At 51.3% G+C, this 26450-nt stretch overlaps 1 protein-coding gene across 7 annotated transcripts in view; it reads left to right on the forward strand.

Moving 5' to 3' along the window:
* Positions 1–1922: 1922 nt before the first annotated feature.
* Epb41l4b (erythrocyte membrane protein band 4.1 like 4B) overlaps positions 1923–26450 on the forward strand; it is a 151496-nt gene continuing 126968 nt past the window's right edge. For 5 of the 7 annotated variants that reach the window (XM_052717805.1, XM_052717804.1, XM_052717807.1 and 2 more), the window contains exon 1: positions 1923–2243. In XM_052717805.1, coding sequence (XP_052573765.1) covers positions 1938–2243 — 306 coding nt within the window. In that variant the 5' untranslated portion in view covers positions 1923–1937. Of the gene's footprint in view, positions 2244–3467; positions 3600–26450 lie in introns of those variants that run through there. The other 2 variants (XM_052717809.1, XM_052717808.1) reach the window with 2 other exon arrangements.

A 26450-nucleotide genomic window follows, 5' to 3' on the forward strand; every position in this document is an offset into this window, starting at 1 on the left:
CAGAAACCAGTCAGCTGACCCAGGCTACCCCAGCTTGTGAATAACCTCTGTTAAATCTGTCATGGAGGGGGGAGCAGAGTGGATGTCTAATGGCTCAGTGTAGATGCCTCGCAGAGTAGACTGTCACATGGCTGGTCCCCATAATATCATAGAATGAATGCCAGGCAGCTCTCAGAGCCTGAGCAAGCATATTACATACCTAAAGCTCCAAAATCCATCTACGTAAATGGCGATAAATGGAACTGTCTGGGAGAGTTGGAATGAGGATTAATGAAGACGCGCATGATGAAGTCACCTAGACAATGCCTGGTTTTCAATAAATGTCTGTTCTGGAATGACTCCTACATTCGGCCCTTGTCTTCTCTGTTTTGCTGAGGCCACCGCTTCCCCAACAGTCTCTCCAAAACTGTCACTTGCTTGCCAGTCATGTTACATGTCGCACTGATAGCGCTAAAGCCCAGTCAATGAGTCTATATGCTCTTCAGCTCTCTAAACCTCAGTTTCCACCTTTGTACAACCGGGATTATAACCTGCATGCAAGCAGGCTAAATTAAGACGTATGGGAAGGGCTTAGTGTCGTGTCTGGCACAAAATTAGGGCCTGATAAACAGTAGCGTTATTCTCCCCAAAGGCCTGGCCTCCTTTCAGCCTCATTTCCCACATTCCTCATTCAGCAGCACGGGACAACCCACTTGTCTGCGGGCAAACGCTGAACCTGCGGGCATTGCTCCTTAGCAATTCGCCCTGTCTCCAGTTTCCTCCATGCGCCCTGTGCAATTCATTCTCATAGCCCCAGTTCTACCTCGCTTCCCAGAAGTCTATCCAACCTTGACCAACCTTCTCAGTAGCAATTGTTTATGCAGGCCCTTGCCTCAATTCTGGGCATGAGCGAGGTCCTTAAAGCAGGGTGTCTCCTAAGGAGTACGGAAAAGTACTTCCCTTCCTCGCAGGCCTCAGTTTTCTCTTTTGGAGCGAGTCCATTGGAGTGGAAGGTTAAAGCCGCAGCCATGGCTGAGATTTTTAAACTGATAAGAGCAGGGGACCTTCTAGGTCGCCTACTCCACATCTTCTGCAGAAGGGGAAACTGAGTGCTGTTGTGTTTTGATTTTTTCCTTTCACGAAGAGACGTGTTGTTCTCTGCCCCAGGAACAAGTTTTCCCAGGAAGGAGGCAGCCTTGTTTTCTTTATCCGATCAAGGAGGGGGAAACTCTGGGACTTCTCAGGGGGTCCTGTGCGCCCGGAAACACGTGTGGGCTCACCTACGTGTACACACGTGAGCGCACCTACAGCAGCAGGGGGCACTCGGGCCGGCAGGGGGCAGCACAGGCCCGCCCGGCGCAGCCCCGGGGGAGGAGGGCGTGCTGCAGTGCCGGCGGCGGCGGCGGCGGCGGCGGCGGCTGGAGGTGCAGCCCTCCCAGGTGGGAGGCGGGGGCTGCGGGCGCAGAAAAAGGCGCCCCGGGAGCGGGCGCTCGGCGGGGGCCTCCTCGGGCCGGGCGCGGCGCGAGTGGGAGCGAGCGCGCCGGGAGCACGCAGGCGCTCTGCTCCAGCTGGCCCTCGGCCGGCGCGCGGCGCGGGAGCAGTCCGCAGCCGGGTCCCCCTGCAGGGCTCTTCGGGGCGGGGGACAGCGGCTACGCAGTAGCCGGCCCCGACCGCCCGCCCCTTCAAGCGCGCCGCGGCGACAGCAGCGGGACGGTCCCCCGAGCCGCTCGCGCGCGCTCTCTCCCGCGCAGCTCCTCGCGGCGGGCGCTGGCTGGGCCGACGCGCCCCGCGGGCGGCCGGAGCGCGGCCTCGGCCTCGGCTGGGGCGGGAGCGAGCCCCGGGCCGCAGCCCGCGGGAGGCGGCGCAGCGCGGCGGGGACTGACGGCGGCGCCGGGCGCTCCCGGGCGGCGGCGCGGCGGCAGCGCAGGGGGCGGAGGCAGGGGGCGCCCCCGGCCAGGATGCTGCGGTTCCTGCGCCGGACCTTTGGCCGCCGCTCCATGCAGCGCTACGCGCGGGGCGCGGCGGGGCGCGGGGCCGCCGGGCTGGGGGACGAGCGCGACGGGGGGCCGCGAGGGGGCCCGGCCGCCGCCGTCAGCTCCTCGGGGCTGCCCGCCGCGCCCGGGGGCAGCGTGTTCCCGGCCGGCGGCGGGCCCCTGCTCACGGGCGGCGCGGCTGTGCACATCTCCGCCTCTGGAGCGGCCAAGGCCACCCTCTACTGCCGTGTCTTCCTGCTCGACGGAACCGAAGTGAGCGTGGACCTGCCGGTGAGTGACGCGGCGGGGCACTGGTCGCCTGCGCCCCTTGGGGCAGAGCCCCCTGTCCCAGTGTTTCCCTCTGGGAAGCTTCCCGGGCCTCTCTTGGGGGACCCCTCCCCCATCTTCTGTCAGTACTCCGGGTCTGAACCCTCCCGGACCGCCAAGTCCGCGTATGTTGTGGGGCCCAGTCTTTGGCACCTTGCACCGCAGGGTTGCGTCTTCTTTGGCGCCCACCTAGGTTTTTGGGCCTCACCCCTACCCCATTGCACACTGTCCCCACGTCCCGCGTCCCCTCCCCTTGGCGCAGGTGGCTGGCATTCCCTGCCAATGTTGGCCTTCCGATGCTGGCTGGGTTAAGTAGAATTTTTTAAGCGATGCAGGGCTGCTCGGGGTATCTCGCTTTTGGTGTCAGGCCAAGGCACTGGAGAAGAAATCTTTGCCTGCTGCCCAGCAAGTGCCCCAAGTTTGGAAAGAGGGTTAGGGAACAGTTTTGCCTCTCTGTCCTCTGCCGATCCCTTACGGATGGCCTCCACTCCTATCCCCAAAGAGCCCCCTGCCTCACAACCTCGCAGAGGGTGGAGCGACTTGGGAGACAACTCTCAGGCCAGGTCAACTTTGAATCGGCAGAGGCCTTGGCCCCAGCCCCCTCTGAATTGACCTCCCAACTCACTCCCACACCCGGCAATGTGCGTGGGACCCGCAGGACATCCCGGGGTGGCAGCGCCGGGGCCTGTGTCCGGGCCACACACCCACAGGTGGTTGCACCGGGGCCCAGTTCCAGTGGCAAGCTAGGCCAGCGCCAGTATCTCCGGCAGGGAGTCCAGCCACCAAAAGAGTCTTTCTGGCCAGAGGGGCCAGTCAGATCCAATCAAACCGATGCACTAACGGGGCGCCCACTGTGCACTCGGCGCTGCGGCAGACAGTGCCTTTGGGAATCTTTGGCATGACAGAAGACACCGCAGTAATTGAGCCTTAGATGGGTTACAGATTGTCCGGAGCGTTTAGGCCTTCCTGGGTGGCAGGAATTTTTTAGATTTAAAGAGAGAACTCTTTAACCTGTAAGGGTTTCGGATGGGAAAAAAATCAGCCTACCTGGCTTGGGCTCTAATGCTTCTTCGTGTGGGTTTAATTTGGAGACAGTTTCAATTTATGGTAGTTTAATTTTGTGGTTCTTGTGCTCCGTTGGAGAGCATTTTGTCATAAAAATATCCTTGCGGGGCCTTTTCATAGAAAAGGTGCCAACATTCCCCAGCCCAGAGCTGTTGTCTTTTCCAAAGCGTTCTTGTCACTGCTGCCCAAGAATGAGGCTCTCCAGCTCTGATGCAGCTGGGGAGAGGCAGCCTGAGATCGGGGAGCAGAGGCGAGGTGAGTGGGCAGCTTGGGTTGGGAGAGGATGTGGCGCAGTTTGCATCTGGCAAAGGAATGCTATCCTTGGGAACTTTGCCGGTGCTCCTTGCCGGGTGGCTTTCTTGTCTGGTCCCCAGGGATAATTGGCTTATAAAATGTATTGCTGCTGTCAGGTTTGTGCGACAGGCTTAAGTGGTGTTTCTGAGATGAAAAATTGCACATGGAGTAAAGTGCCTGTGTGCTAAATAGATCCAAACAGGTACACAAATGAACAGGTTGGGATGCTGGTTTACCGCAGCTGGTGGGGCCGTGGGGGATGGGAACACAGGCGTCCTAAAAGGTTCCTTCGCTTTTTATAAAAGGGCACAGAAGAATTCCTCCATCCCGGGTTTCCTTTTGATGGCAGATATTTTTGATGCGTTTTTAAAAGATGTGTGATTTAGTGAGCCCCGGGTTTTATTTATACATACAGACGTGAAAACCATGCACCGAGTCCATAGGCAGATAAAAAGCAAATGCTGGCTTTGTTGTGTGAGCTTTCAGGGAGGACAGATGAAGAAAAATTGCCAGTAAACATGGCTCATTGATTTAAAGATTTATTAGATATTAGAATTGCATCACTCAGTCTCCTCCACCAGTCTTCCCCGAGCTGAGTGTTCCTGTAATTAATTCTCCCAGTTCGGAGGTTTAGCACCAGGCAGCCGGCTCCCTTGTGGATTTGTAGTGTTTGTGCTGTTCCTTAGACCCACTTTCCCGGATTCCCTCTCTATACCTCCTTCTAGGCATCTGACCCCACTTGGGCTTGCTCTGCTGTTTCTGGATTTTTACTGCTTCCTGGGCTCTGGCCTTGCCTGGCTGCTTGTCCCACAGACAGGATTTACCTTTGACCTGATACCCCTAAGCTTCCTTCTGTATTGGATCACTTCCATAGAGACCCGGCTGGCGACCGGGCCAGTCTGACTACGACTCCTTTGTAATTAAAACCCTCGGGTGGCTTTAGCTTCAAGAATTCCTTTGCTCACCATGCAAAAGTGGTGATGTGCTGTCATAAACCTCTTTATTAGCCCCTCTCGGGACAGACGCGTGTGTTCTAAAACGGCCTCAAACACAGTAACACCCTCAGTATGACCAGGCTGTGGCACCTCAGTGCAGTTACTCATCATTTATGGGGTGTCTCGAATGGGCTAAACTACTTGTTGTGAACACAAAGGTCAGTGAAGTATGGCCTGGAGGCTCTTGGAAGACACATTTGGAAAGATAGTTTTGTGTTCTGAGTGATGCTAATAGGAGAGACACTCCCTCGTGGGATGTTCCAGAAGGTTGAAATGGGGTGTGTGGGGTGTGGGGTCAGAAGGACTTCCTCAAGTTTTTGACGCTTGGAATGATAGGATCTTAAATCCACTGTCACTTGGCAAAGCTGTGGTCCAGTTGTCTTAGTTAGTAAAGGAAGATGCCACGGTCATTTTCCTGGTGAGCCCCCTCCAGCAGACTTGGAGTTGGGTTGGTCTGGTTGGTTGAATCTGCTGGCATTTCTGGTTGTTCTGAACCCTTCATGTAGATAGTCAGTACTTTGTCAGTTGTGGATAAAACATTAACAAGAAGGTCTTTAAAAGCCCCACCTGTAACGTGCCGTCCACCGCGGGCTTGGGGTACAGGCCCAGCCTCCAGGTGACACTCAGAGGGCCGCCCTGAGCCATTTCTTTTCAGAAGCCTGGCTCTGTCATGGAGGGCACCTCCCTCCCGTTCGTCCAGCCATGCAGCAGCCGTCCGGTGTGGTCTGGTCTGAGGGAGCCAGGCACTTTCCTTCTATGAATGTGGCTGCAGATGCCACTGATGGGTGTGCTTGGCAGCGGCACCCCTTGTTGACTCGTATTAGCTCTCTGTTGACTAAAGCCCTGGCATCGCTTGTGCCCGGGCCGCTTGTGCTCAGCCCCGCCTCTGTTGCCTCGTGTGTGTGTGTGTGTGTGTGTGTGTGTGTGTGTGTGTGTGTGCGCGCGCGCGCACGCCTCCACCTCCGTTCGATCTTTCAGCAGCCCCGTGTGCAAAGCTGTTGGAACAGTGGCCTGCCAGCTCGCACTCCCGCCATGCCCTGCAGGGGAAGGCTGGTTGGCCAGTGTAGCGCTTGGCGCGGTGGTTGCTCTCACTGTATCTGGAACTTGGCATTGACTCGTTAGGGTCCTGTGTAAACGTGGAGAATTTCAGAGTTACCTTAGAGCGGCACCGTGCCACCTTGGGCAGCTTCAGCTCTTCAGTGTTGGTTTCCCTGTTTTTTTTTTTTTTTAAATGGGAAGGCGAAATGATTAAAAACAAATTACAGTGCCTCAGTAAGCTGCGAGACACTAGAGGATTGCTAGAAAGGGATAATTTTATAAACGTCTCATCTTTTTCTTTGGGACGTGGAGAAGTCTTTTTAAAAATTGTAGTATGGACTTTAGAAAAACACACGTGAGCTATACCAGGCAGGCTTCCCATTGTTTAGTGGAATTGGAAGCTGGATGATGCTGTATGAGGGATGCTTTTTAAAAAAAAACAAAAACCTTCACTCTGGAAGAGAAAAGAAGCCTCTGCATAGCCTCTTAGGGGCCCGGTGGAACAAATGTGGTGCAGCATAATGATCATATGCCTTATTTGGGAATTGAAAGTACATACCCATCCAATGCATGATGGGCGACTGAATTCAGAGGGCATAAAGTGACCTCCCTTCAGTCGCTCCCTGAAGAGCTGCAATGGGCTGCTCTGGGAAGGCACAGAGCAAGCTAGGTTGTAGGATACAGGCATTAGTGGTGCCTTCTCACCCATGCAGGAAGGGGTGAGATGTGTTTCTGACGGTTAGAAGTAAGGCATGTTTTCTCATTCTCTGTAAAATTCTAGCAAAATGACTCTCTAACTTCAACACATGTGAAGTTCATCAGGTCCCAGTGATTCTCCTGCCTCAGCCTTCCTTGGTGCTGGGACTGCAGCCATGTCTTAACTGTTCTCAGTTCCTCTGAAGGAAGTGGTGTGTGCGTGCGTGCGTGGGTGCCTGCCTGCCTGCCTGCCTGCCTCTGGTTCCAGGGGACCCACAGCACTCACTTGGGACACAAATGATGCAGAGACATACATGCAGGCAAAACACCTGTACTAATAAAATTAAAAATTAAATCCACAGAGTTCACTACTAGCATTTGTGGTTCAGTATTTCAGGGAACAGAGCTTCTGACTGTTCACAGTCCTCCACTGCAGGTGAGGCTGATAACTGCTGTCCTTCACACTTTCCAGTAGACTCTGACTCTGGTGACAGACAAAGGCAACCGCACTGTGCATTAAATCCCCTGTGGGCATTCATGCATGCATGCGTGCGTGCGTGCGTGCGTGCGTGCATGTGGTGGAGGTGGGGCAGTCTTTGACCTGGGTATTGGCCTGTGCTGCAGAGAGCCTGCTTTGGCTAGAGTGGAGTGGAGACTCGGCTGGAGGATGGGCTTGATACCAGCTATGCTGTGGCAGTACTGCAGGAGAAGGGTGAGGAGGGTGTGGCTGGGAGGAGGAGGGGTGCATGGCTGGGAGAGGGGCAGAGGGCCCCGGGGCAGGTCACAGGTGGAATAAGGTGAGTATATGGGGAAAGGGCCAGGTGCCAACGTGGAGCATATGTGGAGGACCGGTCTCCCCTCAGCACTAAGGAACCCCCCAGGTGTGACTGCCTCAGGTGCCTTGCCTGGACCAGGTCTTTTCCTGTAAATAGACGCTGATGAGTGGTGGTGGCCCTGAGGCACTTGTCCCGTCCTTTGCCACACCTTCAGTGGGACTCTGGGGAGCCTTGGGTGTCTGTCCACATGGGTCATGAGTTTGTGTTGTTTCTGTAAAGGATGCCTCTGTTATAAAAGGTGAGCTGAGTTGGGAATGAGAGAAGTGAGTGGTAGTAGTCATCTTTCCCTGGCAGGATATGGTAGAGACTAGATCCTAGAAGCTGGTGCCACACTGGTTAGTGTGAGGAAGTGGAGGGGGCTGAGTGTTGAGTCGGGGCTCCCCTGGTCTCTTCCAGGGTCAGTAACATGACTCCCCAGAGGTACAAAGCTCTGAACAAGCATTAACTTGCTAAGTACTTCCATGTGCGTCCACTCACTGAATTCTGTCCCTGGTTTTGAAATAGCAGAAGGCCATGGGGGTGAGCTTTCCCCTTTACATTCTTGTGTGGAAACTTAGAAAAATTTCTAGCCTGGTAACCACAGAGATCCTCCTCCTCCACCAATATGTGTTCTTCCCACTACTGGACCTCTTTGGCTGGCTGGCTACAGATGGCTCCTTCTGCTACGCTGCTCTACCCAGAGAAAACCCCTCTTCAGAAGGGGTCTACACTCTCTGTCCCTCACTCCCCTGGACAGCTTTCTGCTGCCAGGGTCACCTGCTGATTCATCAGGGTATCTCCTCGGGCTGGTGCGTAGGTCCCACCCCCTCCTTCATCTCATATTTAGAACAGGTTGCCAGCGGAAGGATTAGAAAATGTGGGGAAGCCAAAGATGGTAAAACAGATTCTCAGATTTCATGAGAGATTGGAACCACTGGGAACATTGTCCCGGGTCTCTGTCTTTGCTTTTTAATCTTTATATTCATATGGAAATGTGTAGTTTGGGTGATGAACTTAAATGGGCCAGTTGGAAAGGGTCCATTGACCCTGATCTTGCAGTGGGCTGTGCACCTCCTCTTGTCACAGTCCAGGAATGTACTGGAGTGTGGTCGGTCCTTGGAGCTCACTCCCTGGGTGAGCAGCAAGCTTGGAGCCCTCCCGGTCTCCACTCCTCCTCCTGTTGGCTGCTTAAAGGTTTTAGTGATACAGTCTCCAGTTCTTTGCCTCAGGGGTCAGTGGGGAGAGGGTGATGGTTACTTTTAATTGTTAACTGACACAATGTTGAACAACCTGGGAGGAGATCTCAGTGAGAGATTGTCTGGATTGGCTTGACCTGGGGGCCTGACGGGGGGAGGGGGATGAGGAGGGGGAGACGGGCGGAGGGGGGGATGAAGGGGGGAATTGCCTTGCTTACATTAATTTGATGCAGGAAGACCGGCCTAAATGTGGACAGCACTGTTCCTGGATTTGGGTCCTGAACTGCGTTGAGAGGAAGCAGCGGAAGCAGTATGCATGCTCCAGACTGTGCATGGGACTAGTTGCTTCAAGTTCCTGTAACCTGGAATTGTGAATGAAACAAATCCTTTCTCTCCTAAGCTGTTTTTGGTTCCTTAACCTGTCAGCTAAGCCCGGTCGCTCTCCTGGAAAACTCAGGGATAACGACAGGCAGCCTTTGTGAGCATTCTGAAGGATAATCCCAGGGACCCCTGAGCACGGAGCCAGGGAACAGAAGTGCCACTAGGCTAGGGAGGGCACAGTGTGTCAGCAATGCCCGGAAAAGCTCCAGCTAGAGCTGCTCTGTTGGGTGTGCCCCCTGCACCCCAGTGGCTCAAATCTTGTATCTTCTGCAGCCTCAGTGGTTCCTCTCCAGCTAACTGTATCATCTCACCTGGCTATTTGATTTTAATGTGCATTTATGAAAATTGTCTTCCTACGTGTTTTTGCTCGCGTAAGGCACATTTTCTAGAGTCAACAAAGGCCTATGGAGCTCTTCCAGTGTGTTGGGGGAGGGGTGTTTCTTGGGTTCCCAGTCCGTGGTGGACATGTAACCCCATAGGAAGCAGGGCAAGGGAGGAGCCACTGAACTGTGTGGGAGAGGTGGAAAAACTTTGATGCCCACAGTGACTGGGGCTGTCCCAAAGGATGCACAGGAGTACAGCTGGTGTCCTTTGCTGGAAGGTATCTGGGCAGCAGGTGCAAATGCATGGAGAATGGGAAGGGGAAAGGGGGAACTCACTCCTTGGGGGGCAGGTGTGAAGGGCTGTGAACTCTGACTATGTCCCTGGGTCTTAAAGGAGTGTGTGAGAGACGTTTGAAGCACATGAGAGCCTGGATCTGTGCTCAGGGCTTCCGGGATTATCCTTCTGGAAGCTCACAAAGACTGACTGTTTCCCCCAGAGTTTTACAGGAGAGCCAGGCTTAGCTGGCAAGTTAAGAAACCTGCCTGAAGCCACACAGCTAGCAAGGTCCAGGTTCAGGCACAGACTGGAGGAAATGTTGATCTGAGAACTCTGGCAGCTCACCTGGACATGGAATGAGTGAATGGCTCTGAGCCTGCCCCAGGGGTCCACAGGTGCCTGGGGACCCCAGATTCTCATGAAGATTTCTGCCTTTGAAGGCCGCTTGGTACCTCCAGAACTTAGATTCACATTTGTGGTACACTGATGGAGTACAGTTTCTTAAAGATGCATTCTGACTTGAATGCCATCCTCCACACCTGGGTCAAAAAGCAGTCTTCATGAAGAAGAGCCTAGTAGAGCAATATTAACACTGTCATCCAGAAAACCGGCTCCATCTCCCCGTCCTGCTGCTGCGTAGCAACTGTTGGGGTGCCCTTTGCTCGCTTTGGTCTTTGTGCTTTTGTACACACGTTGATAAGCACGGCAGCTTTTGTTTTGATTTGTTTTGTAGCCTGGGAGTTGAACCCACGGCCCTGTGCAGGGCTAGGCAGGTATTCTCCATTGCCAAACCTGCCCTTTTCTTAGCAAAATATTTTCCAGCTGTGCAGGTTTCCCGAGCTTCTCACCCTCTTGGTGCTGCTCTGGCTGACTTAAATCCACCCTGCCGCTCTGTGTGTGGCAAGTGAGTAATACCTGCCTCTGCCTTCTCCGTCTCCGGGGGTTGGAAGGTGATGTGTGGAGCATCTGCTCTCCTGCCTGTTAAGCACCCTGCCTCCCAGGCTCAAGGAATTTGTGTCATTTCTTTAACGGCCTTGTCTGGCAAGGCCTTACCTTCTCCTTCCAGGGGGTCTCCAGAGAGCAGATGGCCACAGGCCATGTGCCTGGTAAATGTGGTCCATTCAGAATCTGTCTAGGTTTCCTGGCTCCTTTGACCTTGTTTCTCCAGCTCAGGTGCACAAGCGTGGCTCTTGTTTCCTCACTGTTTCTGGGTAGTGAATGCCCCTGGCTCTGCCTCGCCGCTCTGTCTCTCTTGCTCTGGAGTTTGGGTTCAGTGTGCTGCTTCTGAGCAGTTTTTTTTGTTTTGTTTTGTTTTGTTTTGTTTTTTTCTGGATCTTTCCCCCAGTCCTAGCTGGCGGTGTGTGCAGCTTTTTCTTCTGATAGTTAAGAACTGGGAGAGTCCTCGGGAACCCCCCCCCCCCCCCCACACACACACCAGTGATTCCTTGGCACCCAGAGTTGAGCTTGGTCCTAGTGTGGGGTCATCCCCCTTGCTGTCCTCTCTGAGCATACCGTCCACAAGTGCCTGCAGAGGTGACATCCCTCGGCGCGGTGGTGCTCTTCCAGGCCCAGACCCTCGTCTGAATGTTGCCATCCGAGTCATGGCCTTAGCTTTTGACAGGCCTGGAAGTGCCTGTTCCCTGTCTGCTTCCTTCTTCGGCTTCACCCGCCCTGACTGGAACTTTTCAGAACTCATAAAGCAACAGAGAGCTAACTGTTTGAACAGTTTTTAAATGTGTCGCCATTATATCATCCATCTCTAGAGCTTTTTAAAAATCTTCTTAAATGGAAACTCCAGCCCCATTTGAATACTAACTCTTCATCTCCCCCTCTCTCCTCTCCCTTCTCCCCTCCCTCCCCCTCTTCCTGCTTATAGGTGCTGTTGAGATACTGGAAAACAACTTGGCATAGTATTTAAAAGGCCAAGCTTACCCTTCCTAGCTCCCAGGCCCATAGCCCAACTCCTTTCTACTTTTTGTCCTTTCGAAGTTGACTGACTGCTCCCATGTCCTTAAGTAGACCCCTGCAGCATTTGCCCTTCTGTGTCAGGCTTCTGTCACTTACCAGTGACCTTCCCAGTTGTAGCCTGTACACGGCATGGCATACTGTTTATCCTTTTATCCAAATCAGAGAATTGTGTGGGTTTTGGACCTCTCAGTCCTCCCATTCAGTAGTGCCACTGTCTTTGGAGCTGTGGATGCCCTCAGCCCTTAGCTCCTGTTTTTATTTGATTTTAATTAACTAATTATTTTGTATGTGTTTGGGCATGAGAGGGTAGGCACACGCCATTGGTGCATGTCTGGCAGGCAGAAGATTTCCTACAGGAAGGGGTTCTCTGCTTCTACCTTGGGGGTCCTGGGGATCAAAATCAGATCATCAGGCTTGGCATCAGCCACCTCCACCTGCTATGCCCTTCCCTCCTGGTTGGTGGACTTCGGGCATCTATCTCCCTGGGGGCCTGCTCTGTTCTCATTCTCTTCTAACACTGTCTCAGTCGGGAGGTGGCGGGAGGTGGCGGGAGGTGGCGGGAGGTGGCGGGAGGTGGCGGGTGGTGACGAGCTGGTTCCCTTACACTTTTTGTCAGGCTTGCCCGGGATCGGCAAGTCTTCTCTCGAGCACATTCAAGAATGAAATACAACTCCAAGAGGCTTTTCCTTTTGGCTTTTGGAGACAGGGTCTCACTCTAGCCCAGGTTGACCCGGAGCTCACTGTGTAGCCCATTCTGGTCTCAAACTCACGTCAGTCCTCCTGTAACCTATCCTCCCCAATGCTAGGATTGAAAGTGAGAGGCACCATGCCTGGCCAGACATCCCGTAACAGGAAGGATCTGAATGAAAACAGTGCGGTGAAGATCCTTCTGCTACCACCCAGCTTAAGCACAGACTGGTCCCCGGTGCACATGGCTCTGAAATGCTTTGCGGACCGACTACATTCCTTCTCTCCCTCCCAAAGCTCTCCTTTCATCCTTCCTTTTGTTTAAGGACTTTCCCTAAGCAGTACATTGTTAGTTTCTTGTGCTGTGAGCTGAGGTGGTTTTTCATTTAGCCTGTGCGCATGAGACCCATCCATGATGATGAGGTACCTGGGGTGCTAACTGCTCTACAGTTACTCTGTTGCATAACTGTAATGGAATCCGTTTATCCTTTGGAGATATTTGGAATGTTTTCAGTTTAGAGCTATATGGGAAAAAAAAACAAAACAACACACACTTGGTCAGAGTTACCTTGGTCCCCAGGTAAGCATGTGCAAGTGTTTCCTCCAGGAGGCATGGCTAGCAGGGAGGGTGGGCTGGGCCTCTTACTACTATGCCAAGTTGTTTCCCAGCATCCCAAGAGCATCTGAAGGCATCTGTGATCCCCCTTCACTGTCAGGTGTTCTGTAGCTTTTTGTTTTATGTCTGCAGTCTAGGGGGAGTGACAGCAATGTTTGGGGTCTTCCTTCTGTGGTGCTGGGGACTGAACCAGGTCCTCATGAATGCTGGGCAGGTATCCTGCTACTGGGCCAGGCTCCCCCCCTTCCCCCCCTCCCTTCATGTTCCCCAGTGATTGGTGGGATTAAGCTTCCAACGGTTGTTAGTCACATGGACTCCTTCTGGAAGGCGCCGTGATTTCTGCCCACCTTTGATATCATTGTGCTTTCCCATTGTGTTGTGATCTTTCACCTTCACGCCAACTCCTCAGGGAGATTGTCTGCTAATCCCTTCCCTCAGAGAACACACCTTGGACAAGCTTCCTTGGCGGCTTCTCCTCACCGAGGAGTTGTCACTGTTTGACTCCAGTGTTGCTCAGAATGAGCTGCTTTAGCAGCTGCTGGGGGCTTCGGGGGGAGCAGTGGTGACACATAGTCTTGACTTCATTCTGCATTGTGTGTGTGTGTGTGTGTGTGTGTGTGTATGTGTGTATGTGTGTGTGTGCATGTGTGTACATGAGTGCACCTGTATGTGGAGGAGACCAGAGGACAATTTAGGGTGCTATTTCTCAGGTGCCATCTATATCTTGTTCTTTTAAAAAAAATGTTCTCTCTCCCCCTCTCTACCTCCCCCCTTCCCTCTTCCCTCTGTGTGTGTGTGTGTGTGTGTGTGTGTGATGTGTGAGCGCATGTGACGCAGCAAGTGTGTGGAGTGTGGAGGTCAGAGGACAACTCTGTGGACTCAGTTCTCCCTTTTACATTTACGTGGGTTCTGGGATCAAACCTTCAAGCAGGGCCCAGGCTTGCATAGTAAGCACCTTTACCCAATGAGCCAGCTCTGAGGCCACAGTCTCTTATTGGCCCATATTTTGTTAATCTGGCTGGACAAGGAGCCCCCAGGACCCATACTTAGCTTTTTATACGTGGGTCTGGAGACTGAATTTTAGATCCTCATGCTTTTAAGGTAAGCGCCGTGCTAACTGACCTGTCACCCCAGAACTGTATAATGGACTCTAAGTGTATATCATGAGAATTCGGTGTTTACCCAGGTGTACTGTTACTCGTTTATACCTATAGCTCTGGCCCTCCCCAGAGACTCTACAATAAGTTTCACATATGCCATTTCAAGCATATACTTCACTAGGTGTCTCTGGAAGAGAAGGCTATACTTTAAAAGATATCCACAAGTCTGCTGAAGCATCTCAGTGTAACAATTGCATTTTAGTATCATGTATTTAGCTAATGTCAAGATTTTCCTTGGGTTTTTAGCAAGGTCTGTTTATTGCATTTTGTTGACAGTCTCCGTGAGGCAGTTGTTTAGACCTTTCTCCTCTTTCAGTTTTCATATTTTAGCATGTATCTGTTGAAGAAGCCGAGACATCTGTCCTGTGTATGTCCCTTGTTTTCTGGATTTTGCTATATTCGGTCATGCTGGCAACGGGTTGCATTTGAAGCACCTGAGCCAGGACATGTACATCATTAGGATAAGTTTCTGATGCTCAGAAAGGGTGAGTGGAGATCAGTAACTACACCTGATGTAGATGCTGAGGGGCAAGACCTAGGGTGGGCCTGCAGGATGAGAGAAGACTCCCGGATGAATGGAAAATACCCCCGAGAAGCTTGGGGCCCTGAAGGCAAGCAGGGGATCAGCTTTCTTGGTGGCTGGAACAGCATATGCAAAGGCACTGAGGCTGGAAAGAACATGTCCAAGGTTCTGCTCCTTGCTGTGTGTCTGCCAGTACGCTTAACCATCTCCCACTGATCTTGCCTCATGGAAGAGGTCCAAATTCCTCTCGGTAGATGTGAGGAAGGAATGTTTTCTTTTCTTCTGTCTACTTTGGGTTTCATCACCACCTCCTTGACACAAGGCACTCCTTTATCCTCTTCTCTCCGGTCTGGGTACCCTTTACCCTCCCAGGACGCCCTCTGCAAGCCCTCTCTGTCTCTCCCAGCTGGATACGCCCTCATGTTTCCGGGAACACAGAGCAAAAGAACACTCAAGGGAGAATGAAAGCAGCTAACTACAGGATAGTTGCAATAACCGAGTGGTAGGCTTCATGGAGCCAGTGGAGGCCACTTGGTCCAAAGCCTGGTTCTAGGTTGGATTCACTTTTCCAGCCACCTAGGAGTGCTCACTGCTCTCGCCAGCCCATGATGAGAGTGTAAACAGGGTAGCTTCCAGCAGGCGGGTCTCTCAGATTTTCTCGGTGACACTTACTCACTCAGCCTCTCCGAGGCTCCACTGTCTGCCTCTTCTAAAGCAGGCAGGGTTCTTACCAGCCACGGAAGGGTTCTCCGGCCTATGATATGGACACAGACTTCCTCCAGGCACCTGATATTTGGTAAAGGCTCAGGAGGGTTAGTTATTAACCTGCCGTGAACCCTCAGCTGCCCATCCCAGGTGTTTCATCAGCCGCTAGCCTTTTATTGCTCCTGGCCTGAGCAACCCAGTCTGTATCTGTTAGTCAGCATCAGTACCTCTTCGATGACAGCGAGGGTGGCTGGTCAGAGTTCAGGGAGGGGCCCAGCTGGCTTGGAACTGGGGTCCAGGTCAGGCCATCAGTGGCAGATCCAGTAGGATGAGAAGACTATGGGATCAAGACTATCTTAATGGGAACAGGAGAAATCTAAGGTTGGAAATGTTTTCCCAGGATACACTACTATTCGAGAGCTAGGGATTTGTTCAGCTTTGAATCCAGAAAACCTCAGCAGTGTGGGGAGTGGAGAGACTCATTGCTCCCCCTTATTTTGCGGCTAAGCAAAATGATTATGTAGCCTCAGCCAAGTGTGGAGGTGCATGCCTGTGATCTCAGTCCTGAGGAGGCTGAGGCAGGAGGATCATTCATTACACATTCTGGGGTAGCCTTAATGACATTGGGAGACCCAGTCTCTAAAAGTAGTGACATCTAAAGTAAAATCTACAGTCCCTTCATTAAAGAGGCTGCTAAAGGAAAGCAGAAAGCTTGTGTGCTGTGTGTGTGTGTGTGTGTGTGTGTGTGTGTGTGTGTGTGTGTGTGCTGTGTGTTGTATGTGTGTGCTGTGTGAGCTGTGTGTATGTGTGTGTGTGTGTGTGTGTGTGTGTGTGTGTGAGAGAGAGAGAGAGAGAGAGAGAGAGAGAGAGAGAGAGAGAGAGAGAGAGAGAGAGAGAGGGAGGGGTGCCCGTGGAGGTCAGAGGACAACCTGGGATACTGATTCTTGCCCTTCACCTTGTTTGAGACAGAAACTCTTTACTGTTTGCTGTGTGTCTGTCAGGCTAGCTGGCCTGTGTGTGAGTTTCCTGGGGCTCTGTCTCTGCCTCCCCTCTCTCTGCGGGAGTGTTGGAATTGCAGATATGTGCTCTTCTGCCTCTGCTTTTTCACGTGGGTTCTGAGCATTTGAACTCGGGTCCTGACACTGGCACAGTAAGAACGCTACCTACTGAGCCCTTTCCCTGCCTTGTGTTCTCTTTAAAAGAAAGAGGATTGGCTGTGCTAGAATTACTGTAATGTGCCACTTAGTTTATTCACTCATGGAGAGATGAGCCTTCCCCATTCAGGAGTTGCCCAGATGGCCAGTGTATTCCATTTACCAAAGAGACCTGTTCTATTTTAGCTATCTCATTTATCAAAAGAAACAAGCCTCAGAGCCCCTCGCTTATGTAAGACCCTCTGTGGGGATGGCAGATGCTCAGAAACAGGGCTCTACTCTCCAGGAGCTCACGTAGGGCAGGGTCCAGGATTGTCCTTGACATGCTTTGTACATTCTCTGCCCCTCCTAAAGAGGAGGCTGGATGACTTGCCTTGATGTCCTAGGTGAATCTGTCCCAGACTCCAGGACTCTAGGTCTTCACTGAAAGGACAGAGCTCAGTGGTGGGTCTCCCCTTCCCAGTTGTCCCAGACTTCAGATGGTCTGGGCTCTTGGGTCATCTCCGTACAGTGTGCCAGCCTTCAGAACAGCATGGCCTCAGTCCTTGCTTTTTCTGGAGCTAAAGAGTTATGATGATATTGCTTACAATTTTATTTATTTATTTTATGTGTATGGGTATTTTGCCTACATGTATATCTGTGCATCATGGGCGTGCCTGGTGCCTGTGAAGGCCAGAAGGTGTGGAATTCCCTGGTACTGGAGTTACAGACAGTTGTGAGCTGCCATGTGGGTGCTGGGAATTGAACCTGAGTCCTTTGGAAGAGCAGCCAGTGGCCTTAACCACTGAGCTACCCCTCCAACCTCTGATTTTTTTTTTTTAAAGTTTCTTACATCCTAGACTCTCCTGGGAAGCTTTTCAAAGTCCACCTTCTGGAACACACCCCAGGTTCTTGGTAACCCCCAGGATGACTGGGGCAGGATGCTGTCCTCAGAATGTTTCAAGGCTTCTAGGCGATTTCTTGCACATCATTAGAATGAGAACTAGTGTTTGACAGGTCCACATTCCTTGTAGTTCTGCGTGCGTGCGTGCGTGCGTGCGTGCGTGCGTGCGTGCGTGCGTGTGTGTGTGTGTGTGTATCAGGTTCTCACCTTTCCTAGTTTTATTTTGTACTCATGGTATCTCTTTGGCAGAGTTGTGGATGTTCTAATTTTAGAGAGCACTCCACAGTAAGAATTTGGCCCCATATCCCACAGCTAGAACCAGCAGAACCAGACTTGAAGCATTTTCAGGTGCACAATCAGCAGCCCCATGGTCTCTGCCCGTCACCCCGAAGCCCCTGAGCAAGTTCCCGCTCCTCACCCAGCCTTGCTTCTGGTCTCTGTTTTATTGCCTGCCTTTCTCTTCTTCTGCCTTTTGGGAAAAGGTTTCGCTGTGTAGCTTAAGGCTGGCCTGGAATTCACTGTGTTAGCTCAGGCTGGCTCTAAAGTCATGGCACTCCTCCTGCCTCAGCCTCCTGGGTGCTGGGATTCAGAGATCTATCACTGCAACTGGTGTTGACTTCTTTTCAGTTGCTTCTTCATGGCCCAGGCACGTCTCCAAGCTCATCTCAGATGCTGCCACGTTGATGGAGCTTGTCACTTGCCCCCCTCGCTTGCCGCTTCCCTTTCCTGCCTGGGAACTTGCAGGATACTTTTGCTACAGGCAGACCTCACACTTTGCATACACTAGTTGTTCTTTACGTAGCGATTAGAATAGTATATAGCATTACCGGCCTTTTAGTTTTGCAAATGATTTCTCATTGTGGCAAAACTGGTATGACATAAAACTTGCTGTGAATGACATCTATTATATTCAATGTTGTGCACCTTGTACCCATTAAGCGGGCACTCCCTGGTGCTCCTTTGCTCTAGGCAACCTAATCTTTTGTCTTTGTAGATTTGCTGATGTTGGGCGTTTAAGTAGAATCCTACAATGGGTAGCAGTTTCTGTCTGCCTGCCTTGACTTAGCACAGTGGTTTTAAGGGGCACCAGCCATTTTCCTTGTTCAACCTCCCCTGCTTTTCTTCTGGCTTAGCGTAGTCCTCTGCCTCAACTAGTCCTACTGGCACCCTTATTGTACACTTGAGGAGATGGAAGCATGGGGCAGGTAAGCGGCTCCTAGAACGCACAGAGTGAGCACACATAGTAGTGAGGGTCCCTGGCTCCTGCACTGACCTGCTGGTGTCTTCTCCTAACCTTGACCTTTTGAGCCTGGGCCAGCTTTGGCGCTGTAAGCTCAGCATTTAAAGTTGAAAGGTAAGAATGAAACTCTGAAGAGAGACTCTGTAGCCTACACATAGCATATGTGTAGGCTACATACATAGCTCTGGGAGGAGAAATCACCCGCCATGTCCTGCAGGGAGCTGCTGAGAGAACTGTCGGTTCAAGTTCGTGGATGGGGTCAGCTTTGTTATAAGTGTTCCCCCAAATGTCCGTTGTGGGTCATTGCGCTCTGTGGTAAGCCGGCTGGTTTGGAAAAGCACCGAGTGGTGAAAATGAGTGATGAGAGGTAGAGGTTCCCCCAGATAAAGGGTGTCTCCCGAAAGCTGTGTTCGCTCTGTATCAGCAGAGCTCCAGGCAGTATGCAGATCCACCCTAGAGTCACTCCATAGCCTTCCAGTGCTTTACAAGGCAGTGCACCCCTGTTTTATGGATGAGGCACTAGAGGTGTCCAATAATGAAGAGTCTTCCTGGGATCTTGCCTCTAGAATGGGATTGGGCCAAGGAAGCCAGGCTCCAGCTTTTTGGGCTTTATCTTTAATTATTTTCTTTAAAAATTCTGGGAGGAGTTTGGTGATGTGGCTCAGGCCGCAGAAGCAGTGGTTGGGTCACATATCAGATATCCTGCATTTCAGATATTTACATTATGATTCATCACAGTAGCAAAATTACAGTTATGAAGTAGCAAGGAAATAATTTTATGGTGGTGGTAGGGGGTTCACCACAACATAAGGAACTGTATTAAAGGGTGGGAAGTATTAGGAAGGTGGAGGACCACGGCAGGTGTTTGCTAAGTGAGTGGGAGAACCTGGATTTGGATCCACGATGCTGTGTAAAAAGCACAGGAGCGCCCGCCTGCAATCTCAGTGCTGGGAAGCCAGAGACAGCCATCCCTGGAGCTCTCTGGCCTCCAGCCTAGAGGACTCGGGGACCTGCAGGTTTAGTGAGAGAGATTGTCGAAAAATAAGCTGGTAACACTCAGGAGAGCAGGCCCTGCACCTAGAGTGGGCAGCACAATAGAGCCAACCCCATCGGCAGAGGTGTGGGTGAGCCAGTCCTGATACTGTGAGCATGGAAGAGCTGTCCCCATTACTCGCCTGTCACGTGGTGGCATGGGCAGGAGAGAGATGTCATCCCTCCCTCCTTGCCCATCAGTGCCCGACGCCGGTGGGAGATCTGACCCTGAGGTCGTAAGAGTGGGAAAACTAGTCCTGCCTCTCATCAGCTGCAGCACTCGGGAGAGTGGCCCCTGTGCCATGCCTAGGCAACACAGTACAGCTGGCCCTGAAGGTGTAAGCTGTGGGAGATCCGACCCTGAGTACGCGAAAGCAGGAAAACCAGCCCCACCCCTTACTCATCTCTGCAAAGGGTGAACTCACCAAGGCAATGCAAGAGAGTTCATCCTGGTGGTGAGGACAAGGGAGTGAGCTGATCAACCCTGCAACTACTCAGACCCAGAACCAGGGTTGTGGCTTGGCCCATCCCAGTATCCACCCCACCTGTGATTGGCTGAAGCATGTGAAGGGACCAGCCCTGCAGACCAAAAGCTGCAGGATTTCCACGACACAGGCCAACAGCAAGATAACCAAGAGGAGTCCCAGTGAGGGCCCAGTATTGATAGTGTAGCAGAAACCAGAGGCCTCGAACCAGACCAATGACTCTTTGTAATGAACACCTGCGGGTAAAGATATACGGATAAAAGGGTTTACCGTGTGACTCACTGTGTCATACTAGAGCTTCCATGATGAGATCCCTCCTTTTTTCTTTTCTTTTTTCTCTTAAATTTTATTTGGGGGGAGGTGGAGCTGCAAGGGCAGAAGGCAGATACACAGGGAGGGGAAATGAATGGGACAGAGATGCATGATGTGAAAGACACAAAGAATAAATAAAAAGGAAGTTTAAAAAAGGCACAGGTTGAGAAATAAAGCAGGTAATGTGGAAGGGTGGGGTGGAGGGTGGGTGTGGCTATAGGATGGGCAGAGGACATAGAGGAGATGAAAGAGGAGGCGAGACTGAGGGCCTCTGAAAGATGAAAGGGGAAGATGACCTACCAAAACGTATTTGTTAAAAAATTCGTAAAGATGGGGCTGGAGAGACGGCTCAGCAGTCCCCGCCCCCAGAGGACTCCGGGCCTTTTCCCAGCACCCACATGGTGGGCTCACAGCCATCTCTAACTCTAGCACCACTGACTGACATCAGTAGGTGCCAGGCATGCACATGGTGCACATCCATGCATGCAGGCAGAATGATCATACACATAGTAAGTAATTCTAAAATGTTAAAGGAAATGCCCTAATTATATCTAATACTTGGTATGATAATTTAAAAATAATGAAATAGAGTTTGAGAAGCGATTGAGGAAGAGACCTGATGTCATAGTCTGACCTCCACACCTACATCCACCCCCAGTCCCCACATTTTTTCATATACCTACACATACATGACCATCCTCCAGCCCCCTTTGGGTAATAACATACATTCCTAAGACCATGAGAATAGAGCAGTCTGGTTGCTTACTAGAAAAAGGAGGAAAATACTGCTTCCTATTAAAAGAGATATTTATCCCATCATGACAGTTCTGTGCTTTTAAATCAAGAGGAAGAACATTTTCCCTCAGGATCACAAAACATGCAACCAGTCCTCCTGTTTATACCTTTAAGAAGTTAACTCAGCCGGGCGGTGGTGGCGCATGCCTTAATCCCAGCACTCGGGAGGCAGAGCCAGGTGGATCTCTGTGAGTTCGAGGCCAGCCTGGGCTACCAAGTGAGTTCCAGGAGAGGCGCAAAGCTACACGGAGAAACCCTGTCTCGAAAAACCAAAAAAAAAAAAAAAAAAAAAAAAAAGAAGTTAACTCATGGCAGCACATGCTGGCTGTCTTCATACTGCACTGCCTCTTGTAGTTTTGGAAAAGCTGAGGGAGTCTGGTCCTTGTCATGGGGAAGTGGACCTCTGACTTGTCTCTAGTGATGCAGGAATCCAAAGGGGCCCCGGTAGAAAGGACACTTACTGGGTGCATATGACGCACAGTAGGGCAGAGGGTTGGCCTGCAGCCTGCAAGTTTCTGTGGATCTTCCTGAGTGCTTGCAGCCCTCCTCCTGAGAAACCCATGAGGCACAGAGCACTCACTGTTACTCCCATTTGGCTGAGGGGGTCGGTGTCATGAGCTGAATCAAGCCTCTTCCTTCTCTCTCACGTTCATACATTGACATCCAAGTACCCGTTCCTCAGGGGATAAGGTCCTTAAAGAGGCCGTGTTGTTAAAATGAGGGTGTGGGGACAGTCCTCAGTCCATGACTGTTGTCCTCATTCGAAGAGGGGATCAGGACACTCAGGGACTACTGTGTGAGCATTCAGGAAGAGGGTGGGCTTCTTTAAGGCAAGGAAAGAAGCCCCCAAACTAGCCCTGTTTCCACCTTGAATAGGCAAGAAATACATTTCTGCTGTTTGAACCACAAGTCTGTGTTATTTTATTCTAACAGCTTGAGCAAGCTTGAGCAAACTAGTCCAGAGGCGGAGACCTGTATTCTCTAACTCCTGTGACTTGTGGGCTAGCTCTTTGGCATGTCACCGTGCTTTTCCGATGACCACAGCATGAAGCAGAGTGACAAGTACTGTCCCAGGTGGACAAATGAAGCTTTGTGGAATTCAGTGGAAGAAAAAGAGGCTTTGATCGGGGATAGTTTTTAGGGGCAGGTGACAGAGCCGATGGTCCAGGCAGGAATGGCCTCTCCGAGGAGAGCATGCAGCAGTGCCTCCTGGAATCCCGAAGCTGGCGAGATGGGAAGGCAGGCAGTGGCCACGCGCTGTTGTAGAGCAGAGGAGTTAGGAGTCACAGGGTGCTAGGAAGCAGGCAGCCACGGTTGAACTGATTGCAGTTGTCAATTAGTCTGGTGCTGGAAGGGTGGGTGCTTAGGGGTTATGAACTTGGAAGCCAGTGAATTTGGTGACAGCAGTTAGTGGTGGAACTTCCAGCAAAGGGCAGATGTCACCCTATGTTTTGTGCGTGGTAAGTTGCTGAGATTGAGAGCCCAGAGAAGGAACACCCTCAAGAAGGGTCCACTGGATCTTAGTTTTTATAGTTTGGTGTGTGTGTGTGTGTGTGTGTGTGTGTGTGTGTGTGTGTGTGTGTGTGTGTGTATGACATACACACATACATTTATTTAAGGTGTCACAAACCCTGGGTTTATTCCTGGTTGGTTTACATGAGGCCAGCACAAGGGAGCAGTAGGTCAGACCCCCCAGGGAGAGATCCCAGTAGGTTTGAATGGAACCTGTGGCCAGGACAGTGGAGGAAATGGAACCGGCACAACCAGAGCCGATGTGGTGAGACACTGGCTTCCTGTCGGGCGCTGGCTACCTGCCTCCTGTGACCTCTGAGCCCGGGGACCTGAGCACAGGTGTCATGTCACTGTCACCAGCTGGTACAGGTGATCAAAGAGAGGCCGTTTCTGCTCTCCGCTCTGTTGCCTTCAACCTGGAAGCTGTCGACACTTTCCAAAGAGAGAGAGAGAAAACCAGACAGATATTTATTGAGTGGTGCGGTGTACGCAGAATCAAGCCAGGTACCAAACCGAGTCAAGGCTGTCTCTGTAAGGTTCATCTTTTCCCCCAAGTTACTGCCAATTTGTGAGAAACAGTACCTTCTGCAATTGTAGAGAGCACTTAGGGCTTTATATGGTTTTACCCGTGAATTGCTGAGACAGAACACCCGAGGGAAAGAGACCATAACAGTTAACTTTGCTTTTTTGAGGATGGCAGAATCAGCTCTGTCAGAGTACCGGGACAGATGCTCATGGACGCCGCAGGTGCAGAAGCTGGAGTCTGACATAGACACAGGGAAGGCGTCTAGCTCTCGCGGTTCATTAAGAACCGTGCCTCTGAGTCCCAGTGGGGATTCTTCCTATCTGAACTGTGGATTTCAAGGCTTTATAGGTATTTATAGATGTAAGCACAGGAAGGTGGTAGAGATGAGCTGATGCTAGCTTGGCTTAAATGCAATCTTGTCTTCCTTCCTTTCTTTTTTTAAAAATGAGACATATGCCGGGCGGTGGCGGCACATGCCTTTAATCCTAGCACTCAGGAAGCAGAGGCAGGCGGATCTCTGTGAGTTCCAGGCCAGCCTGGTCAACAGAGTGAGTTCCAGGCCAGCCTGGTCAACAGAGTGAGTTCCAGGCCAGCCTGGTCAACAGAGTGAGTTCCAGGCCAGCCAGGACTGTTATATAGAGAAATCTTGTCTCAGAGAACAAACAGACAAAAACAAAAACAAAACAAACAAACAAAAAAGATGTATGTTTCATTGTGTTGCCCAGGCTGGGCCCACGTGGTCATCCTGCCTCAGCCTCTATGGCTGGCGTACACCACTGTGCCTAGGCCAGAATGAATTTGAAAACTCATTTAGGTATTCATGCCATGGTACTGAGTGAAAGTGACCTAACTGGAAGGGTTAGCCTATGATTCCATTTCTGTGCGGTTCTGAAGAGACAGAACTCATCTGTGGAGGAAGCTAATCAGAATAGCTTTGCCTCTGGGTGGATTGGGGAGTGAGGGTTACACAGATGTTTGCATTTGTCAGACAGCTCAGATGTGTGCATTTCTATAGAAACACGACTTAGTGCCCATCCCAAAAAAGAAATGTTCAAAAAAAAAAAAACCCTCAATGGAGGGACAGGGGAGGAAATGATGGCATGGAATGGTGACCATGGCTAACAGCCCCGGGACAGGTGTTTACTCTTCCATTGACCTTTTGTCTGAAATTGTCCATGAGGTAAACTTTTTTAGTGGTGTAAACAGAGGTGGTTTATTAGGAAAGGAGAAATGCGGCCTCCCTGAGGGTGGGAGTGGGCTAGTGAGCAGGGAAGACAAACCCAGAGGAGCCAGTGGGAAGCTTTCGTGAGAAATAAGCAGGCCTCCGCGGACTCCTCCCCGGAAACCTGCCTGCTGTCCCCAGAGGAGGGGTCATGCCAGTCTCCCTGGCTGTGGTCTGGCTTTGCTTGCTTTCTGCCTTCCTGGGCACCGTGAACTTTGCCCTCTTCCCACTGTCATCTGCCACTGCCCGGGCCTTTTTCTGTCCCTTTGATCAGGCACCAGACTCTCCCTTCGTTGACTTTGACCGCTGCACCACCCATCAATCTAGTCTCCTTATCTCCTCCCTGCTCTGCGGTTCCAGGTCTCTCTCGTCAGCGGCTGAGCACACAAAGGGTGGATTCACTGGATCTCATGTCTCTTCCTTTTAGAATTGTGAAGTGCCACCTGTGCCTTTGGTCATGGATGCAGGCTGGGCTGGGGATCCGAGGGTGCTCTCCCTGCCCTCTGGGGGAAAGATAAAGGCCCTGTGACTCCGTGGACACTGACTTCAGATATAATGCCTCTCTGGTGCTGAGAGAAGGCAGGGAGGGATGGGACCTGGGACGAGGCACATGGAAGCCTCCAGCGTGTTGAAGTTAAGCTGGGGAAGGTTTTGGTTCCTGTCCTAGAGGGTGGCTACCCAGGGTGTTCACACTGGGGAAGGTATAGTAATGAACCTATACATTTTCTATGTATATCGCACTTCAACTTTTTAGAAAAGTCAACTAGAGGTCTAAGCAAAGTTGTTTTTTTTTTTAACTATCCATTTTATATAAAAATTTGTATTTCTAGATTTTCTTCAAACACTGGGAATATGTGGTATGTCCGCTGCATTGCCTCCAAGAGTGGCAGTTGACTAGGTCTGTGTGGCGACCCCCTCCCACCCCTTCAGATCAGTTTTCTGTCTCTGCACCGTCCACTAGAAGTTGCTCAGAATGTGTGACAACTGTATTATTGATTGTCCCCTGTCACTGGAGTTCTTCTCTCCGGGTCCCGCCAAGCCCTGGCAGTCCCACAGCCCACTTATAAAATAAACACACAGATGCTTATATTATTTAAACTGTTTGGCCTAATGGCTCAGGCTTCTTGCTATCTAGTTCCTATATCTCAAATTAACCCCTTTCTATAACTCTATACCTTGCCACATGGCTCGTGGCTTACCAGTATCTTACATGTTGGTACTCATGGCAGCAGCTGGCAGCCTCTCCTGACTCAGCCTTCCTGTTCCCAGAGTTTTCTTCTCTGCTTGTCCCGCCTATACTTCCTGCCTGGCTACTGGCCAATCAGCATTTTATTTATACAGAGCGATATCCACAGCAGTCTCCCCCTTCTCTAGGTTTCTTTTTGTTTTGTTTTGGTTTTTCAAGACAGGATTTCTCTGTGTAGTTTTGGTGCCTGTCCTGGATCTCGCTCTGTAGACCAGGCTGGCCTTGAACTCACAGAGATCCGCCTGGCTCTGCCTCCCGAGTGCTGAGATTAAAGGTGTGCGCCTCCACTGCCTGGCTTCTCTAGGTTTCTTAGAAGGCATGGGTGTGGGGGTGGTTCAAGTCTGGTTTGGTGCCAGGACCTCGGGGACCCATGCCATTCCAGGTATGTTCTGCCCAAACTGGTGGAAGTTGAGGTTAGTTTATGACCAACCTGGTCAGTTACTATATTTGTTCTTAGGTGTTCAGTTCTGTCAATAATTTCCTACATGTGCATTCTATTTTAAAGTCACATTTCACAAATAGTCCTAGTTTAAGCTTGTGCCCTGCTTGGCCTTCCGTTGTCCCTTACAAAAATGCATATATAATTGGGATGTGTTTTGTCCTACTTAATGGCCGGGCAAGGCTGACTTTGTTTGGTGAACTTGCAGCCAAGATTTTAATCACAGCAGCTCACATTAATTGCGAACCACATGCCCCAGGAAGACATGTTGATGCTCTCCGTGTAGACCCAAACCTAAGGGGAGACTCTGAGTCTCACACCTTCTTTTTTTCCATTTGGACATGTGATTCTCTGTGCTCTACCACTGAGCTACACTCCTGGCTCCTCTCTGCCTTCTGCTAGATGGGTAGTAACTTTTGCTTTTTTTGTTTGTTTTTATTGAAACAAGCTGTCCCCATGTAGCTCTGGCTGGCCTGGAACTTGCTAAATAGACCAGGTGGACCTTGAACTCCCAAGAGATCTATCTGCTTCTGTCTCCCAAGTGCTGGGATTAAAGGCGTGTGTCACCACCACCTGGGTACTTTTT

The sequence above is a fragment of the Peromyscus californicus genome, unplaced genomic scaffold, assembly GCF_007827085.1.
Source record: "Peromyscus californicus insignis strain IS unplaced genomic scaffold, ASM782708v3 Scaffold_5__1_contigs__length_169319896, whole genome shotgun sequence".
Taxonomy (NCBI): domain Eukaryota; kingdom Metazoa; phylum Chordata; class Mammalia; order Rodentia; family Cricetidae; genus Peromyscus; species Peromyscus californicus.